The sequence below is a fragment of the Pithys albifrons genome, chromosome 2 (assembly GCF_047495875.1).
Source record: "Pithys albifrons albifrons isolate INPA30051 chromosome 2, PitAlb_v1, whole genome shotgun sequence".
NCBI classification, from domain to species: Eukaryota; Metazoa; Chordata; class Aves; order Passeriformes; family Thamnophilidae; genus Pithys; species Pithys albifrons.
Window position 1 is genome coordinate 88187613 of NC_092459.1, and position 12167 is coordinate 88199779.

Genomic DNA, 12167 nt, shown 5'->3' on the forward strand with positions numbered 1-12167 from the left:
AAGGGGATGCACAGAACAAACTCCGTGTTCTTCCAGATCCAGCTCACCTCTTCTAACACAGAATGCTACTAAGACAGCGTCCAAGCACCACATACTAAATCAGCATTCCCACATACCATTTCAGAAGCAAGCTTGGAAAAGTTGCACTGGCACTGTTGCCCTCTCTAAAATACCACTGAGGGGTTTCCCAAGAATGATTTGTTCTGCCCAGCCAGAAAAAAGGGTTTCTGAGAACAAAACTATATACAGGGAAGCTGCGGATTTTTCAAGCCTCTAAATTCTTTGCCTTCATATGCTCCACACCAAATACCACTGTTCTCTCCTATTAATTAGCCATCGGCCAAAGAACATTTATTTCTTTGGAATAACCAAGTCCTAAGAATAAAGAAAAAATTATAAAGGAAAAAAGAGACACACATACAAAAACAATCTGGCTGCAGACAACTATCTGGAACAGCCACTTGGCTTTGTGTATAATAACTGGGTGACAGGATATGGAAGGATTATTTTATATTTTTCCAGCTTACATTCAGACACGCTCTCAGCTAACTGGGGAACCAAACTGCCTGTCTGGCACCTTTCCTCAAGATGGGACATTCCCTGTTCAACCAAAGGAAATTCTCATCTTATGCCCATACAGAGCTTAGCGGATTGTGTGCTCTTATGCCAAGAAGTAAGGACATCATCAGTTAAATAAAAAATAGCATACATCATGGAAACAATCTGACTCCATGAGGAAAGAGTAAGATGAGACAGATTTCTGAGCACAGTAAGTGTGAGGGGATACGATTTTTACACTATTTGCAACTTGAATTATGTCATCTCCTTGAAATCTGTGGCTCAAAAGCAGGTTTGTAGCTCAGACAAATCAATTAATCAGCTACCCAAGGTCAATCAATAGTTTGGTTCCTAGAAATATCAGAAACCAAGGTTCACCTATTCTCATTGTGAACATTTATTAATATTGGGGTGTTTGGGAATTCATTATCCAGGCATCTCCCATCCCTTCATAAATGTAAATTCAGATAAGGACCACCTACCTTGCAGTCAGGCAACAAACCTCAGGTGAACCCATCCATGAAATGGGAGACATGACTAACAAAAACCTCCTCAGGACACCTAAACTCAGGCACTGGTTTCCCTGTTTTCTCCTGGGAAGTGTGTCAAGCCCTCTTAGGTCTTCTCATACAGGCTGATGCTGCAGCAAGGGTTGGGACGTGATTTCAAGCAAAGCTATGGAGGGCTTTTCTCAGGTGTGTTTGCTGGGTACAACAATCAACTAACGCAGTCACATCATTTGAGGAAAGCAACCCATAGCTTCACAGTCTACCATGCCAAGGGAACAACTCCCCAGGTTTCACCACATCTCCTTGCCAACCACATTCATTTAAAAGGCACATGCCAGTGGGGCACAGGCATTGATCTGTTCCCAGCACCACAACTCAAGCCTTGGCAAGCTGAAGTGGCTCTGCAGCAGGACTGAACCTGGACAGTGAGCTGCCAGGCTAAGAGTGCTGGGGGAGGAGAGGCCTGGAAACACTGTTCCTTGATATTCACTCACAGAACCTTCTTTGGGCTTTTAGCTCCTGCCATCCCTGGATGACATTCTGCCATGCTAACACGGAACAACTAGAAATAATCAGGATTTGGATTACTGCATCAGCAAACTATGTGGCAGCTTCCATGCAAATCTTCCAAGCAAGATACTTTCTTACATCCAGGTCCAACTGGAGGTTTCCGTAAGTGGCCACAAGTTTCACACTCCGTGAATCCATCAAGGCAAGACTAGAGAGGCAACAACACAAGTTTTTCACATGATGTATCCTCACAGGGGTACTCTGCCATGCCACTCCCATTCTGCTAGAGCTGTCTCAAAGAGAGAACAGCAGCAGATCACGGCTGAGCATTTAGTGTGCTGCAGTGACTACAGAGGAGAAAAAACCCCAACCAATCAACCAAGATGCCCCAGTCTCAAAACACCTGTCCTATAGCAACTGAACAATTTGGTGTGACATATAGACTGAGGTACATATGGAGGCCAAGTCAATGTCCAAACAGGCCAACCCATGGAACAGAGGAGGTTATAAAGGGCACAAAAAGCAAGAAAAACATAGCAAGAGAGAATGCCAAGAGGCACCCTGAGCTGTCCACCCCCAAGGAGTGACCACGCTGGTCCAGAAGAAACCTTCCTTGAACTGTGCTTTGCTTGTGCTGTTGCAACCCTACAGCTTGCGCTGTGCCCAGACTGGCATGGACTCGGCTCTGCATAGGTCACATTGGGCCATATGTCCTTTACATCAACTTTTAGGCCTGGGTCACAGCAGACTTTGCACCACACAGGGAATGCTTTCAGTGAAGATAAAGGTCATAACTAATTGGCTTTCCTCTAAATCCTTGCCTGACTGTTCATGCTGAGTGGTTGTGGGTGGTGCTGGTGCCTATTCAAAAGCAGCTTAGCTGGCTGACTCTGCTGGTCAATGGTGACAAGAGGACAAACAGGCTCTGCCCACGGCCACGTACAACAGTTACTGCAGCAGAAAACAGCCCTGAGAGCACACATACCTGTGATGCTGGTTGCTAGGAAGAGTTGAGTCACCCGGCAACCTGAATCCCACTGAACAGGAGAAGAGGGGCTACAGATAAAGGCACGGGGGTAGGAGGGCTTGGCACTGCCTACAATGTGGGTGGGAGTGTATTTCCAACTGAAAAGGGAATACAGCCCTTGGTTCCCATACTGAGGCATCTCAACAACACTTCTGTGACTTCAGGCATGCTCCAGGAACAGCCAGGGAAGCTGGCCAGACTGGCACATTACAGCAGAGTGGTGCCATCCACAACTCCACGTAGATGTCCCAAGCAGATAAAAGCCTTACTTTTTACTTTAAAGAAGGGTGAACCCACTCTTTTGAAAAAGCCATAATTAAAATTAATGTTGACCTGGTTCTGCTTTCTATTTTCATCTTGAATATAAGCTCTTTTCCTGAGCAGGAAAACTTAGCATTCCAAACAGCGCAGCAAATTCAGGACTTGTAGGACAATGCATGACAACAGGAAATGAAGAACTGCACTATCCAGCAAAGCAAAATAGATTGGTATTTCAGTGAAAACAGATTAAACACATAGTACTGCATTTTCAGAATTCAATTTCTCATTCAAATAAAAATCAAGAATTGGGAAATACAAGTTCCTTATGACACTGGGAGGTGGACTTTTTTAATCTAGTCCATATTTTTCTATCAGTCATAAAGACCAGCTGAGAGGTTGCATCAATGAACTTCCCCAATATCAATGAATGCTCTATCATGCTGTATTTGCAATATCTGCAATTTGTCTGACGTATCACTCTCTGCAATTAAGTCATTACAGCAGATTATCAGTACTGGATGCCTGCACAACCCTTGAAGATTCAGACCTTCGAAGCCAACTAGAAAGAATTGCAAACCTATTATTTTACAATGCCTGAGGCAGAAGTCTCAAAAATTTAAGGCTTAAAGTAGCTGGGATTGCCTGTTCTATTCTTTGCCTTGGCTAAGTATTTATCACAGTATTTCTAACCCACTAACATATTTTTTAGGCATATTCATAGATACACCAATAGTCACAATTGTCCTTAAAAACTTACATGCATGCACGTGCTTGTGCCTTTCCTGAGTGAGATTAAGACAAACCAGAAGCCTCTAATGATATCAGCTGTTAATAGGAAGAAAAAGTAAAGCTTTCATGTGAAACAGAGTCCTACAGTCCTAGAGGAATGAACCTGTTTGGTGGGATCTGCTGAAAAACCTACAAGGGCAAGGGAGAAAAAACAGCAGTCAGACAAAGATAAGTTTTCAGTGTGCCACACTGTCTTCAGCCAGCCTGAAGACCTGTGACACATGGCAAAGTCAGTGCAAACTAAGACAGAAATTAGTCTGTCCTCATTCTCATACTAGGTATGAACCGGTACACAGATCCCTGAAAGCACGCCCACTCTGCACCAGTAACAATGTTACTCCACTCCTTCTTGGTCTAAGGAAGGAAAAAATAACACTCGTGGCTCTGCAGAATAACTAGCTACTACTGGGGCATCAACCTTAAGCCTGCAAGCTTAAGGTTCACTTCGCATAGCCACCTGAACTCCCTTCATGTAGGAAGGATCAGGATGACTCCCATTTGCCCAACCAGACAAGAGTCTCATAGCTGATTCCACATACAGATGGCAGGAGAAAATAACTGACATGACGTTCTGCTCCCCAGCACCATGCATGCACACACACATAAGCTCCAAGGGCACATGAGAAGAGCTTTGTCAGTGCCTAGTCCACAACTCCTATGTAAGCAAGTGTCAGGCTAAAATTGCATAGCAGGGAAATGCAGTTCTCTGTCATCAGAACACACATATATGACTTCATATCATTGATCAACATTAAGGAAGCAACAAACATGTCTGAATTATCTCTGTCCAGAACAAATATGAATATGCAGAGTACATTAGTATTTTAACAACTTTTGTGGATTAGAAAATCAATTGTACCACCTCCAAAGTTGTACATGTTAACAGCAAAGTTGGAATGAAATTGCCACCTTTAAAGTGCTCAGTTTTCTTCAGCTGCATGTTCCAGCCAGTTAATTTTTTAAATACACCACAATTCAACTGTTTCATTCTGATAACACCTAGGGCCACTAATTAAGGGCTTAGTTTGACTCGCAATGCACAGACTTGTTCCAGCCAGATCCTCTCTGCCCCAAGGAGCTTGCTTGCAAGCAAAGTTCAGGAAACACCCACACTTTAGCCACTACATAAATATGCAAGGCCACAAGAGTTAAAAAGAAATTTGGAAGAAACACATTTGTGTGAGAAACCCCTACCCCAAGCTGTGCGGATGAACAGGACATTTGATTTGAAAAAAGCTCACAGGACTGGTTAGAGAATATTTCTAATTCTTCCTTTCCTGGATTTTGCCACAGAAGCTGAAGGTCGAACAGCTGAAACTCTTAAGCCAATGGGCTGGACTATGAACTACAACAGCTCATGAATGGACACACTGCCCCTGCTACAGGGGCACAAGTGCCCAATGGGAAGACATCTAGGAAAACTTGACATCTGCAAGTCCACAAGCCCTGATGGGATGCATCCATAAGTGTAGAGAGAGCTGGAAGACACAACAAACTAGGCCTCTCACAATCGTCTTTGAAAGGTCACAGAGATCAGGAGATGTGCCTGAGGACTAGAAGAAAGCAAATGTTACCCCAGTTTTCAAAAGAGGCAAGAATAGGACTCTGGAAACTACTGGCCAGTCAGCCTCACCTCAGATCCTGGAAAGGTGATGGAACAGATCATTCTGCAGGCCATGTCTACCCACATGGATGATAAAGTAGTGATCAGGAGTAGTAAACATTAATTCACTAAAAGCAAATAAATCACATCTGACAAATCTGGTTGCCTTCTACAATGACACAACTGCCTGCAGGATGAGGGGAGAGCAGTGGACATTGTCAACTTCAGCAAGGCTTTCAACACTGTCGCTCACAATAACCTCACAGGCAAACTCGGGAAGTATGGACTGGATGAGTGGATAGCAAGCTGGACTGAGAACTGACTGAAGGTTGCAATCAGTGGCACAGAGTCTAGCTGGATCCCAGTCACTAGTGGTGCCCCCCAAGATTCAACACTGTGGCCAGTATTGTTTAACTCATTAATTAGTTGGATAAAGGGGCAGAGGCCTCCTTGGCAAGTTTCCTGATGACACAAAGCTGGGAGGAGTGGCCATTACCCCAGAGGGCTGTGCAGCCCTTCAGAGGGACCTTGACAGGTTGGAGATATGGACAGAGAAGATCTATCTGAAATTCAACAAGAGCAGATGCAGGGTCCTGCACCTGGGGGAGAATAACTCCATGCACCAGTACAGGTTGGGGGCTGACCTGCTAGAAAACAGCTCTGCAGACAAGGACCTTTGGGTCCTGATGAACAACAAGCTGTCCATGAGCCAGCAGTGTGCCCTGGAACCAAGAAAGCCAATGGAATCCTGAGGTGTATCAGAAGAGCATTGCCAGAAGGTCAAGGGAGACGATTCTGCCCCTCTACTCAGCCCTAGTGAGGCCACATCTGGAGTGATCCAGTGCTGGAGTGTCCAGTTCTGGGTTCCTCAGCACAAGAGAGACATGGAGCTCCTGGTGCAGGTCCAGCAGAGGGCAACAAGGATTATTAAGGAACAGAAACATCTCTCTTATGAGGAAAGGCAGACGGAGCTGGACCTGTCCAGTCTCAAGATTTGACAACTGAGGAGGAAACTCCTCAATGTGTATAAATACCTGAAGGGCAGGTGTCCAGAGAATGGAGCCAGGCTCTTCTTGGTGGTCCCAAGCATAGCACAAGAGGCAATGGGCAAAAGGTTCCACCTGAACATGAGGAAGAACTTCTTTACTGTGCAGGTGAGCATGCACTCAGGCTGTTTAAAAAGGTTGTGGAGTCTCCTACATGGGAGATATTCAACAACTGCCTGGAAGCAATCCTGTGCCATATGCTCTAAGATGACCCTGCTTGAGCAGATACATTGGACCAGATGATCCACTGTGGTCCTTTCCAACCTTACCCATTCCTGGGTTCTGTGAAGACAGCAAGATCAGCAGTCTTCCAAGGCTAGGGGCTCAAATTTGTTTCCTATCACACTTCACAGCCCAGCCAACCCTACCAGAAACTGCTGGCTGAGCATGCTAACCCAACAGCAAGTGAAATGCTTATCAATTCCTCCCTTCCCACCAAGGTGACTTTTGGTGAAAGGGCAATAAAGGCATGTTAACTTCCTGACAACCCCAGCAAATCTCTTGAGTCACAGCCCTCTGAGTAGCCCTAGTTTTCAACTGCCTAAAGACCAATTTTAGTAGGGAAAAGAGAAGTCCATTACATCAACTCCCAAAGCCTGCATATTTCCTGGTTTCACATACAGGAGGCAATGGCAGCCTCTCAGCTTCTCCAAGTGGGAAAAGACCTATCATAGACACAGTGAAACCAATTCAGGACACGGGGTACAAAAATGAGATCTTTACTGCAGGCAGAAATTTCATCCTGAAAAGATTCCCAAAGCTCGGATGCCAATCCAAGGTTGGTTAAATCTTCCGAACTTCTAAAAGTTAGCTGACAATTCACCCAAGGACAGTCTCCTGGGACTTTGCCTAATGGCAGCACAGTTGTAAGCTACGAAGCACAACAGCAGCTTGTTTTCCCTTGAATTTGGGAACTTCCCACAAAGGTCAAAAAGCGCAAAAGCAAGTAGCTAATGAAGGAGAAGAGCAGCTAAGCACACTGGTTTTAAAGCTCAGAAAGCTCTTTGTTTGGGTGGTGGATGGAGATCAATTCTTACTCTATTCAAACTTTAAGTTCATTGTCCACTTATAGGACTAGAGACCTGATTCTGTACTTATCCCTAACAAACTTTTCACAAGGTTTCAGTGATAGTACATTGAACTTTTTAAATAATGCATGTGGCATACAAGCCAGAATACATACAGACCTGCTTAGACACAGACCTAGGGTGAGAAGCCAGAAATCTGTCTGTGCCTGGCAGCCCCACATCCTCGGAGGGCATTAGAGTGAGATGGTCCAGGACACTTAGCCTTAACACAGGGTCCATGCACAGTGCAGCCACAGAAAGCTTTCATGCTGCTCACCACCTGTGACACCTATCCTTGCTCCATACCTGTAAGGAGCAAGGAGCTCTGCTCCAACAGCTAAGACAGAGCCCTGCACACTCTGTTAAGCAATTAGTATGCCAGTACAAGGCTCAACCAAGACCAGCCAGCTGCACATGGTCCCCAAAGGCCTACAAAACATATTTAAACCCAGAGTTTGCAAGTCTGGCTTTCTGCCCATACACATGTGTACCAGTCATTGTACCATTCCCCACTGTAAGCTGCAAAGACACCTCTGATGGGCTACACATTAGCCTTACAAGGAACAGTGCAAGCTTAACTTTCTCCACTAAACCTGTTAAAATTCAGACCACCTGTCTGCACCACAAAACCTTGGCACTAATATGAACAAAATGGCTGCAGATACCCACTCCTGCACATTTTCCTGCATGCCTCCAAGCATCCTGAAGGCTGTATCTACTTCTGAGCGCTCTTTCTAAAAATTCTCACCGCTTCACAACCTGAGGCTCCAAGAGACAAACAATAAAGCTAAAGGAGGTGATCACAGCCACAAGGCCCAGAAACAAAAATCCTCCACTGCCTCTGCAGAGATACTCTGCACTAAATCCATCCACTACAACCTAAAGTATCGCCCTTATTTTACTTCCAAAACTAAGACGTAACTCTCCTTCCCCCAAGAACCACAGAATGTGCAATCCCCAGAGGAAGAAGTACAGCAAACTTTGATGAAACATCAGCACTGTTTCTAACCAAGTTGCCATCAGCATGTCCAGAGTGACTGCGCAGAAGTGCAGCCACACGGCAATCCGCCTCTGTGTAACCCATACAAAAGACTCCACCAGAGTCTGGTATACAGATCCCCAGCCCCCAACTCAGGCAACGAGAGCTGCCACTTTTCCCAGATCCCTTCTTTAATTTAGGGCCAGGTGCTACACTTCCCACAGTACTGGTGCCAATCCAGAGTAACTCTGTTGATTTCAGGAGGTATCCCTTGGTTCATAACAATTTTGACAAATCAGGATCTGTTGGGGTTTTTTTTAACTCACCCATCATGGCTCCATTTTTATCCCATTGTATATGTCTCAAAAAATCCTGCTTGTATTTAGCAGGAAGGGTTTATAGAGTCCTTACTCTGAATCTGTGATCCTCAGTTCTACTGTGAACACTAAAAAAGGACTTAGGAAGAATCTGGAAAGTCATAGGTCAATGCAATGAGCCAGTCTGCAAACTTCAGCTCAGATTCTGGCCTTCAGGACCAAAAGGAAGAGAAATGCAAATAAGTAGCTGAAAGGCATTTTAGGTAAACCATGTTTGTACAGTACCTAGCACAGAGGGGTTCTAGCCTGGCAAGGGCTGGGAGACTACAGATTGCATACATACAAAGGTAATCAGGCAAAATCCCTATGTAGTTAAACGTGAATCCCGTCAAAAACAAAAAGTCCTAAAGAACAGACAGATATATCTGTCTTTATACACCTTTCTGAATTATCTGAATTGTGCAGGATAATTCTGAGTGCAAAGGAACAGGACTTTAAGTAACAGGAATACAGCCTAGGCCAGTTCCTCCTGAGCACACTGGCTGAGAGGAAACTGAGCCAGCATAATAAATACTACAAGTTTCCAGCTTCTCAAGGCCCCGTTAGTAGCTACCTGAGGGGTTCAAAACACAACGGAGTCAAAATCGGCTATTCTTACCTTTAGCTGGAAAGGTTGAATTTCGTTCAAACTCTGGTTCCTGAGCTTTTTGGTGAGGATCTTCAGCATGGTACAAATCCGAAGAGTCAGGAAAGGGTTAAGCATACACACAACGCACGCATCTACATCTGCCGAGCCGCTGCCGCTCGGCTCGGCTCGGGGGAGCTCCGCAGAGCCCGCACGCAGCACCCAGGTACGCGGCGCCGGGGGGGCGGCTTCGGACAGCCACTCCCAGCTGTGCCCCTTCCCTCTCCCACACCGCACTTTGTCCCACAGCCCTGGGGGGCGGGAGGCTGAGGGAATTCCTCTCCAAAGCCTAAAGAAAAAAAATAAACACCAAACTTCCTTCGCCTTCTACCCCCTCCCCAGTTACGCTTCAGAAGGAAGGGAGGTACCAGCGGGCAGCGTGCTGTAGGGGACAAGCGACACTGGGCGCAGAGCGCTCATTGCGGGACGGCAGAGCTCCCCGGGCGAGGCGCCGGGCTCCGCTCATGGCAGTGCTCCCTGAGGGCCAACCCCGGGCGTGGATGGCATCGCATCCCGTCCCGCTGCTGCCGCCGGGCGCCGCCGCCCCACGGTCCCTCCCGCACCGCCGCGACGGGAAACTTGTAACAAACGGCGCGGCAGCCGCGGAGCACATTGGCCCGACGAGGAGGGACGGGACGGGACGGGACGGGGAGGGACGGGACGGGGCGGGACGGGGCGGGGACTCGACTTAAAGGGTCACCGGCCCTGCGCGGGTGGCGTTCCCTGGATGCCCGACCGGGGCGGGCTCTGCTCGGGATGTAGCAGAGTGACAGCTGCCCGTGCGCTGACGCGTCCTGGCTCACAGCCCGCCCGCACCAGGAGGGTAACGGGATGCCGTGACCTGTCTGTCCTGTCCTCCGATTCAGAGCACTCAGATCGACAGAGAGGGCTCATTTGTCCCGTCTGGAGTCCCCTGAGCCACGCCGGGTGCTTGCAAGGGGCCTGCAGCAGCAGGGAAGCACGACACCGCCTTTCCTCACGGTGAAGGCAAGCGCGGGGCTAGAACAGCACCAGCTCCCGCTGCACCAGCTGCCCTCGGGTGCAAGCAAGGTGCTCCGTTTCCATGGCCAGTACTCCAGCACATCCCTAGCAAAGCAGGCAAGAAAGTTATCGGGGGCTGACTGATAGGCTCCCGGACACTTTGAACCCACAGGAAGCTGCCGACACTTTTGCCAGCAGTAACAACAAAGGGCTTTCACCCACTGCCAACTCCATACCAGCAATAAATTCCCCACGTCTAGGTGAAAGGTCCCTTTTTGCCCATTGTCAGTCCCTTGGGGCCAGTAGAGCCTTTTGTCCCGGCCTTCCTCCTGGGACCAGTTGGGAAGCGTTGGGTCTCTGCTTGTGTACAAATTCCAGAGGAGCACAGGCTGGTTAGCATATCGGTTCCCGTTCTCAGCCAGCAGGCCTGTAACAAGATAAGGAAAGAGCACTCATAAAATGCTGACTGTGGAAAAGAAAGTGAATGTCTTCGCTGCAGGGGAAAGGGCCTCTGTTCAGCTCCAGTTAGTAATGTATTTTTTCTTGAAGGAGTACAAGAGTCTGAACCAGAAAGCAGTATTTCTGCTTTTCAGACACCTTCTTAGAAGATGTCTGCAGTAGGAAACTATCTCAGCTATTAAACCATACTTGCTTTGTGAGTTTGCATTCACACTGTGGACTTGTTTTCACCTATTTTCCCCCATTTTATGTCTCTAAGTCACCACATTGTTATAGGTACTTCTGCTTTCTTTATTGCATGAATACAATAAAGCAGGGAATACTGCACATGAGTAGATTGCTAGTTTGGCATCCTGCATCCAGCAGGAGAGGGTAAAATGCCAAATGAAAGCAGAAATCCTCCATATAGGTATGCAATAATATATCTAATGTTAGATAAGAATTACTCCTGATCTCTAACCAAAAATCAAGTTATATCCGAAAGCCCAACAACTGAGACTCTCTTATAATTTCTTCTTTTCTTTCTTTTTTTTTCATATAAAGCCAATTTCCCCAAGACATTTTTCTTTCTTTCTTTCTTTCTTTTTTCATATAAAGCCAATTTCCCCAAGACATTTTTCATTACTTATTCCAGAGCTGGAGCTGCTGCTCTTTACAGTCTGTAAGATATGACCCATTAGCCACAGTCAGCTTAAACCACTGGATAAGACTGCTTTCCCATATTTGAGCTCTTGGAGTTCAAGCACTGGGACAGGCACATGCCAGAGCCCAGTTGTTTGCCTCACAACAGAGGAAGCTAGAAAAGTTCCCTGAAACAGAGAAGTGCAGAATCTGCCATCCCATTTGCAACACCTCACAGCCTCTACCTGAGCTCACACCACCCCACTAAGGCACTGAACAGCAGAAGGGAGCACAGCCTGGTAGAGACGTCATGCCAGGCCTCCAAACCTACTGCAGAGGCAGGTCTGCAAAAACAAGTGCCAATGAGGCTTTGTCATGGCACTTGTGATGTGAAAGGAACTAATAGTATAAATTCTGCTTCTGCAAACTTTACCTATCAGCAGATACTGCACAACAGCTATTTCTTTCTTGCTTTGTATTTCATATAACCAGAATAGCCAGGAACACCAACTTCAGGTACAGCCAGGTCTTCTGGGGGTCTGGTTATACACACCTGCTCCAGGTGTTTTCTCAGACTGTGTATCCATGAGTATCTCTGTATTCTGGCAGGCTAGGGAGGAACTCACACCCTCAAGTCCCTCTCCAGCAAACCTTGTGCCTCACATTGGTAAAGTACCTGGCCTCTCTCCTGGTCCCCAACTGCAATGCAGAAGCAATGGGTTGACAGATCACAATCTCTCTGTTGACCCACAGTA

General features: G+C 46.7%; 1 protein-coding gene across 3 annotated transcripts in view; it reads right to left on the minus strand.

The window, feature by feature from the left end:
• LOC139668434 (uncharacterized) overlaps window positions 1–9983 on the minus strand; it is a 59044-nt gene extending 49061 nt beyond the window's left edge. For all 3 annotated transcript variants that reach the window (XM_071548031.1, XM_071548030.1, XM_071548029.1), the window contains exon 1: window positions 9325–9983. In XM_071548031.1, coding sequence (XP_071404132.1) covers window positions 9325–9429 — 105 coding nt within the window. In that variant the 5' untranslated portion in view covers window positions 9430–9983. The remainder of the gene's footprint in view (window positions 1–9324) is intronic.
• Between the last annotated feature and the right edge of the window lie 2184 nt (window positions 9984–12167).